Source organism: Colossoma macropomum, unplaced genomic scaffold (assembly GCF_904425465.1).
Source record: "Colossoma macropomum unplaced genomic scaffold, Colossoma_macropomum, whole genome shotgun sequence".
NCBI lineage: Eukaryota > Metazoa > Chordata > Actinopteri > Characiformes > Serrasalmidae > Colossoma > Colossoma macropomum.
In genome coordinates, this window is record NW_023494800.1 from 9839247 (window position 1) to 9848179 (window position 8933).

At 44.3% G+C, this 8933-nt stretch overlaps 1 protein-coding gene across 4 annotated transcripts in view; it reads right to left on the minus strand.

Moving 5' to 3' along the window:
• The window catches only part of celf4 (CUGBP, Elav-like family member 4), a 119087-nt gene extending 116138 nt beyond the window's left edge, over positions 1-2949 (minus strand). For 2 of the 4 annotated variants that reach the window (XM_036587901.1, XM_036587900.1), the window contains exon 1: positions 2709-2948. In XM_036587901.1, coding sequence (XP_036443794.1) covers positions 2709-2853 — 145 coding nt within the window. In that variant the 5' untranslated portion in view covers positions 2854-2948. Of the gene's footprint in view, positions 1-2708 lie in introns of all 4 variants that reach the window. The other 2 variants (XM_036587898.1, XM_036587899.1) reach the window with 2 other exon arrangements.
• Positions 2950-8933: the final 5984 nt, after the last annotated feature.

The following is an 8933-nucleotide window of genomic DNA, read 5'->3' on the forward strand; positions in this document are numbered from 1 at the left end:
TAACAATTCATTAGAGAGAGAGAGAGCGAGAGAGAGAGAGAGAGAGGGAGAGAGAGAGAGGGAGAGAGAGAGAGGAGAGGCTACTGGATCTATGGGGTACACTCTTGCAAATAAAAGAGCCACAATATAGGTTCTTTGGGGTGAAACCATAGAACCACTTTTGGTTCCCTACAGAACCTTGTTCTGTAAATCAGATGTGTGAGTGTGAAGCTTTCCAAAGTTTAAGAACCTCCTTGATTTTAAAAGTTCTTGTCTTGGATGCATGGTTCTAGGAAAAAAACCTATAAGTACAGAACCATTGTGTGGAACATATATGTCTTATTTGAGGTTCTCCAAGGGATCATCTAAAGGATCTTTAGGATCTATAGGAAACCAGTGGCTTCAAAGAATCCCTTTTGATTCCATTTGCCACCTTTATTTATATTATTGTAAAGGTTCTATAGCACTTAATACATTTTTCCTAGAATTGTATATCCTAGCCAAGAACCATTTAGGAACATTTCTATCAGAGAGCACGCCAGGGCCTTTGAAAAGCTAAAATATTTGATCGGCCAGGGCAGAGGGCCTCGCTAATGAAAGCAGGCCTTGCAGGAGGGGGGGCTGGGGGAGTGGAGGCCATATATCCGAGAAAGGAGACAGTTCCTAGAATCAGCCCGCGTGGCCGCACATAGTTCAGGGGCAACATGATTAACCACCGGACGGGGAGTCGCTACTACAGCTGCACTATTAATAAAAGATAAGCCCCCCTCCCCCTTCCTGCCATCAGTTCCACTCCCTCCGCTCATAACCACACTCTCTCCTGCTTTATATATTTAATACTATCACAGCAGCACATACATAACCAACGTCTATTTGTGCAGTACCATAGAGGAGGATACCCCCCCTCTGTCCTGGGACTAGTGGCCAAATCCTTGACATTCCTGGCTGTCGGAGATGGATGGATGGCTATATTAGCTGCTAATATGACCCCCAAGTCAAACGCCGTCCTCTGGGTGAAGCAGATCAATTAGCCAAGGCTGTGAAATAACGACCCTCCAGGGACGATGTTCCGGGGAGACCCCCAGCACACTCGTGGCGCATTGATCTTCCTGATCACACCGTAGGTATCGTGCAATGGTGATAATTACGAGCTAGAGGTGTCGGAGCACTAAAGCAGAAATGAGTGCTGATGAGGATCAACTGGTGCGGCAGAGAACTCATCACAGGTGAATCACTGCAGAAAAGCACAGAGCGCTACTGTAAAGAGCACCACGAGTGAATAATAAGAGTATGAATGTATATATACACACATTAACGTGTATATATATATATATATATATATATATATATATATATATATATATGCGCACATAAATATTGGCTTTTTAATGTTGTTTGCTCCTTCAATGCCACTCATATATATTTACATATATACCTATACTTATATACACATTTATATATATTTATACATTGTAAAAATGGTACATTGTTGCCTTTAATATCTGTTAGTATTTCACTCTCACATAAAGCCTTGTGAAAGACTATGGCTGAAAATAATTTTCAGCTGAATATCCCAAATCAAAATGTACTTCATCCAGTAACTGTATGGCTATGAAGCTTATGTAAGCAGTTATAAAGCTGAAAATGTTCAAATCTTAAACAGGCTCTTGTGCTCTGACAAAAACTGAAATGTCAAATATTGAGTCACTCACTGTTGTGCTAAACGTTGTGGCGACCTTTTTCTCATGGTGCGCTGCACGTACACACACACACACATACATTACCACACCCCCTCCACACACACTCACACAGACACAGCCACCCTCCCTCGAAGTAGCCTTCATGGAATTTTTTTTTTTTCCACACGATGAGCAACAGAGTGCCAGAGCTGAGCCCGGACCGGCACTCTTCATGAGGTACACTCAACATCTCTCCATCCTCTCTGCTTTTCTATAAAACCACCACACTTTCATGCATAAAAGTCTTTAGGACTGTGCAATTAACACTTTGTTCTTCTAGTAAAGGCAGCAGTTATATATGGAAATATGAAAACCCAACCCTCTGGTTCTTTGCATGGTCTCCTCTATGATGGAAAACCTGTTGTTTCAAGAACCTTTTGAAAAAAATGGTTTGATAAACCACAAAAAAGGTTCTGCAATTGTTGCAAGTCTGGAGCTACATACAACCCTATTTGCTAAGAGTGTACAGTAAACCAGAATAGCTGCATATGAAACCATCAAATATAACCACATGCGCAGAACGAGCTGTGTATGGGACCAACACAAACTCCCAGTGCATCCAACAGATGCAGCCAATGAAACCAACAAATGCACCCCAACAAATGCCATCAATGCAACAATGAACTTGGCAAGAAAACTAACAAATCTATTTAGTATTACTGTTATTTATTTAACCTTGACTCCTTTACTATTTATTATCCTCATAAACTCCTCATACACTGCTGAACTTAATCTCAGTTGATGGAGGAGAGATTGAGACATCGAAACCAGCCTGATTGACAGGAAAAGGAGCAGACAGAAGGACTGATCTGTCCTCAAGTTTTGCCATATCTGCTTATATTTCACCCTCATTCAGAGCCTTATGAGGGAACGTGGCATCAAATAACGCTGAATGTTCTCCACCGAAGTAGTGATCCTTCAAAATCTCCAGTGGATGTACTCTAACGGAGCTCGTGTTCAAATCTAACGAAGGAAAGAGAGCCAGGGTACCTTTGTGCATGCCTGTGAAGCGGTCCTTCAGCACGGTGAGCTCGTAGATCTTGCCGAACTCCTCGAAGAGCGGCCGCAGGTCCTTCTCGTCCAGGTTGCGCGGGATTTGTCCCACGAAGAGCTTGATGGCGTCGTGGTCCTTCATGGGGATGGTGGCGCAGCTCGTGGGGCCGTGCGCGTGGCTTAGTCCGTTCACCAGCCCGCTCGCGCCGTCCGCCTGCCCGTTCGCCAAAGTTGCCATCTCTTCTCTTTCTGCGGCGCAGGAGCAGGAGCAGGAGGAGCAGGAGCAGGAGGAGGAGGAGGAGGAGGAGGAGGAGGAAGAGGAGGAGCAGGAGGAGGAGGAGGAGGGAAGGGGAGGGGAGGCGGGTGGCCGGGCTTTTAGCTCAGCGGTCTCGCGCGGCACCGGTGGCTCGAGGGGTCCTCTGGAGGAGCCGGGATGATCAAACACACACGCACGCGTGCGCGCACACACATACACATACACACACACACACACACACACAAGGGGGGAATGAGGAATAATGAGACGCGCACGGTCCTACGTCTAGTTTCAAAGCAAATATTTACATACACAGAAACACATGCACGCGCACACACGTACCATTGAGCAAGTTAAGCGTCGCGCGCGCGCTCGCTCACTCGTCCCGGTGGAAGCGGCGTGTGGTGGCTGTCTCTCTGTGCGCGCGAGCCCCCGTACAATAATTCACTCATTCACTTTCGTAAAAAAAGGGGGGGAAGAGACAGACAGAGAGAGAGAGAGAGAGAGAGAGAGAGAGAGAGAGAGAGAGAGAGAGAGAGAGACAGTCCGCGAGCCCCTCGTCTTTTTTTCCCTATTTACACCTCCGTCCCCCCTCTCGCTCCTGCTCCGAGCCTGCTACTCCTTTATTTATTTTTTTTTGCATTGGGAAGTCGGTGTGGTTGCTCCTCGCGGTTTAAACGGACAGGACGGGCTCAAGCACGCGCCTTACCGCGGGGGAGGCACGAGAGCGGAGCAGCTTCCACAAGCTCGCGCCCCGCGTGGCTCTGCGCCTCCTCTCCCCCTCTCGCTCTCCATTATACCACCACATGGTACGGTCCACCCAAGGAGGAGGGGGGAGGGACTATAAATAAAGTGAAATATCACAATTTTTGTGTAGTCCTTTGTGTGGTATCCCGCGAATGACGCACTAGACACACCGGCCAACGAACGGCACGCTTCTCTTTCGGCGTGATGAAATCAGAATTCTTTGTAAATAAATGAAAAAGACAGACCTACGTTACTAATAAAGCACCAGCCTGGCTGTTCTTTGTGCAGCACTCTCAGTCATACAGTCACACCAGACAGATATCATGAATTATGCTCGAGTTCACGTTTGCCTGATGTTTTGCAACCAGAGCGCGAGAATCAGTGCTGGAAAGATTACTGGTGGACAGCGCCAGTGCTGAAACCGTTTGGCTGAGTGTGGACAGCGCCAGTGCTGAGATCAGTCATATGAAAGGGTGTCAGCACTGAACATAGTCAAATACCCAGTGTCAGTTCTTAATAAAATCACATGAACAATGCTCACCTTGCATAAGTATCTTACAATACTGCCAGTACTGAACGCTGTCAGCACCGAGAACGCTCGGAGAAAACAGGCGCGGGGAACAGCGTCAGTACTCTATTGTCTCGTGTGGGCAGCATCAGTGCTGAAGGCAGTTACATAAAACCGTGTCTGTACTGAATATAGTCAGCTGGACAGCAATCAGTTCTGAATCTGGCCGCAAGAAAAAGCACGTGAAACAGCGTCTGTGTAGTTATTAGCCATAAATGCTACCAGCACTGAAAATGCTTCCATCAGTACTGAATATGAGCACTCGAAATAGTGTTACTAATGAATGCTACTAGCATGAAGCAGCGTCAGTACTGAATGTGCTGCTCTTAGTTCTGAAAAGACTTACACGAAGCAGCATCAGTACTGAAAACAAGAGCTAAATCTGAGCCCTCGGAATAGAGTTGGTACTGAAAATAGCATCAGTAGTGAATGTGCTGCTCTCAGTGCTGAAAATCATGCTCGCATGAAACAACAGCTCCTGGACAGCGTCGGTGCTGAAAAAGTGCGCGTGGACAGCGTCAGTGCTGAAAACCTGCGCGTGGACAGCGTCAGTTCTGAAAACCTGCGCGTGGACAGCGTCAGTGCTGAAAGCAGCAGCGTGAGGCAGGCTCGGGGCTGAATACAGGCGCGTGTGAGCGTGCACGATGTCAGTACTGAATATGTCCGCGTGCACAGCGCCTGGGAGAAGGATGGTCGCGTGAGGCGGCGTCAGCACAGAATATGGTCGTCAGTACTGAAAACGGCACGCCACGTCCACGAGCACGAGCGCGCTGACCGCAAACAAGAGCTCGAATGTTGTAGTTGCTGCTGCTGTTATTGTTTGTTAAATAAACAATAGTAATACGATCGCTTTGTGTATCGCACGAGAGAGAGAGTTCTCTACCTGTGCAGCGCGCGCTGCTCGGGCTGTTTCTGAGAAAAGACTGTGAGCTCCTCCGCGCGGCGCGTGCGGGCAGAGTTGAGCACGAGCACGAGCAGAGGCTCTCACACAGATGGAAAAGGAGCAGCTGTACGGTGTGTGTGTGTGTGTGTGTGTGTTGTGTGTGTGTGTGGGGGGGGGTGGGCTTACATGTATTATTATTATTGCCCACCTATAAAAAGTGGTCTGTGGTCAGCCATTAGAAATGAACTGTTGCCAGACTCGGACCGCACAAAGATGGTTATCAAGGGTTCTTTAGTACAGGGAATGGTTCTATCTATCTCTGTGTTGTGTATGGTTCTATATAGAACCTTTGTTGAAAATGGTTATTTTTAATAGCATCATAAAGGTCCTTGACATCATATAAATAGCAGAACCCTTTTACTGTGATATAGAACTATTTTCAAAAAGGTTCAATATAGAACCATATGCAACATATGAAGAACCGTTTCACCATGCAAAGAACCATTTAAGCATGAAATGGTTCTATTTAGGTCTCATGGTTCAAAATAGAACATGGCCTTTAATAAGGACCCTTGAAGAACCATATTTTTTAAAAGTGTAGAAGAGGGATGGTGAAAGAAGTGCTATGTTGCTGTTTCTGAGTTTTATGGACGCCTTAATGGACATCTGATGTGTGAAAGCAGATTTTAAGACAACACAATAGTGTTCAGCCTGATGCTTTACACATATGTGCAAACGGCCTTTTTTCCACACCAGAGCACGCGAGCACAGCTCTTTTTTCCCCATTTTTTGTTTTCTTTCTCATTCTGACAATGCCACACTGCTGTCTAGCTCGAAGCACCTGCTCATAATGATGTGAAATTGCAGGCTGCGCATGAGTCCCTGCTGAGCAATGGGCCTGGACCAAAAGAGGAGAGCATTTGTGTGCACAACACTGAGAGGAAAACGCAGACAGGTAGAGCCAATCAGATGGAGTTTTCATGCAAAGTTGAGCCACACGACTGTTACGAAACGACTCACCATTTCAGCATCTTTATTTGGATAGTCCACTTTGTGGAAGCTCACTGTGTCTTACATTAAAGAGCCCATATTCTACATATTTTCTTGTACTTGTTGTTTTTCGGGGTCCACTCACGACAGTGGTGTGATTTTACAAACAAAAACAATCATAATTCATTTTTGCATGATCATTTTCCAACCTGTCTGTTTCCCTTAGAATTATTGTTGTTGTGCCTTTAGGAGTGATATGTAAGTGACCTCTGTTGTGATTGGCTGCTCTCTATGTTGCCTCATTCAGAAAGCAGAACAGAAACATTTCAACTGACTTCAATGTGAAAGAGCTGAGCTAAACTGCTGTAGACTGAACAGGCAGATCTCTTGATTTTTGTGACATCACAAACAATGGCTTTAAAACGGGATATTTTGCAGCTTAGTTTCCACATATGGACTGTACAGACTGTGTTTACCAACAGTATTTACATACTATATCAAAGCCTTGTATCTCAAAAAGTAAGGAAAATTTTATACATTGGCCCTTTAATCTAAATAGCTATTAAATACAACCTAAATTTTCCATAGTCCTAGGGGTCGGCAACCCAAATGTTAAGAAGAAACATTTTATCCTTTCAACAAAAATCAAACCACTTTGGGAGCCACAACATTTTATGTCCACTTTATTGAATGTTTAACCAGACTGAAAATATGTCTTAATGTGTGCTAGTCTTAGTATAGACTAAAAATGTGAATGAAACACAGACTTACTTTGCTCTGCTTTAAGCTTTAGCTCAGCTATAGCCGCTTTTCTTGCATCTCCTGCAGGACACTTTTCCACAAAAGTAGAACAGTTTCTTGTAAAACGTCTCTCAACATTCAAATTTTTATGAGGCTGTAGTCGGCTTTTCACTCGCCAGCTTCTTGTTCAAATTTTCTTGTTCCACCTCAAATGTTGTCTGGGGCGCCAGAATGTAACTACTGCACCATTTAAGGTGCAACAAAAAAAATCGAAGCCAGAAAATGATAATTTGACTTCAGCCTTGTGACTTTTTAGTGTTTGACAATTTCTCATTGCAGATTATAATGCTTATAAATGCAAATAAGTCCATTTGTCTCCAAATTATCAATGTTTTTCTTTGCCGTTAGCTACTAGCTAGGCGAGACTGTTGTCTTTGTTGCTGTGGTGACCAGCAGTCTGCGCATGCCAACCTTTGGGATAAAAGGTTGGTGAATCAGCAGTTACACATTAACTCCAATGGTTTAAGAACATTTATTGTTAAAGCTGTGTTAAAACAATCAGCAGCGATTTATTTAACTGCAAAGGAGGATTATTTTATTTTTACCTAAAAAGCTAATTCTGCTATGGAGCCGCAACAGGGCAGCAAAAGAGCCACATGCAGCTCCGGAGCCACATGTTGCTGACCCCTGTCCTAAATGTTACACTCACTTTAATGTTAACCTTAAACCTTAAACCCTAACCAAGTTTTAAGCATTTGTAGATAAAACATGACCAAAATGTTACATCAATGTGCTTTTGTCTTTTTATTCACCTTTAGCAGGAATTGATGTCATGTATTTTATTCGTATGGAAATGATGTACACATTTAAAGCAAGTAAACTCAATACACCAGTTTTTTCAAACCCCAATCTGAATTGGAGCATACAGTGTAGCTTTAGTGCAATCAACTCACAGGGCTGGCTATGCATTACATGTAAATGAAGAGTGATTTCATGGACATTTTAGGGTGGGTTACTTCAGAATTGAGCTCACAGAGCAGCTATACATTTTATACTTTATTAGCTTGAATTCTTGTATAGATAATCCTACATAACAGACGGATGTTAGAATTACAGCAGCAGCCAGCCACAGATCTGAAGCAAAGTGCTGACAGAGGCCCCTCATCATTTTCTGTTTCATTCACTTTAACCAAAGATCAATTGGACAGATATTACAACACAATGGGGCTGAATTTGTGTTGGCATTCACGCCACAATATTAAAGGTTTGGCCTCAACCCAATGCAGATAGGCTCGCGCCCCTATTCACCTATGGCTGTGGCAGACTGTAATGGCTGCTTAATGTCATTTCTGACTGTTGGATCTTCCCGGCCCAGCGGAGTCAGCTCACGTTCTTTGGCAAAGCAGCTCGGCCCGTTCTCCAAGCGCACCCCTGGGGCCACGTTCGGCTCCTCTTGCCTTTGGCCATATTTTTTAATACAAGGGCGAAATGTGGGAGCACAAATCATTGTAATTATGTTCGGCGGGTAGTATTGCGACAATTATGTAAGTTATGTTGTCATTATTGTTCCCCGATGGTCCCCGATCCTCACCTTCCCTCGTTTCTTTCAGTGTTTTTTCGAATGTGCCACAAGCCGGCCTAAATGAAAAGCTTCTGACGAGCGGGCCCATCGATGTGATAATAATAATATGCAATTAACGGGTAATTTACTGAACAATATGTCTACACTGAAACCCCATAGGTCGCTACGTTCTTTGATTCCGGTTGTTAGATGTGGCTCAGATGAATAGAGAGAAAGGAGGCATTATTCTCAAATCCACACTTCCCTCCAGAGGAGCTGAAGACATTTAGGTGTAAGTCTTTGAATGGAAATCAAATCGATTATGGAATGAAATGCCACGTTATTGCTTAATATTGATGATCTTGCTTATTTTCCAGTGAAATTTTCAATGGCAGCAAGTCTAATTCAATGCTTCCAAGCATATTTCATAGCAAAGGGTACTGAAATACTGAACTCGGTATTGGTAGGCCAGCATA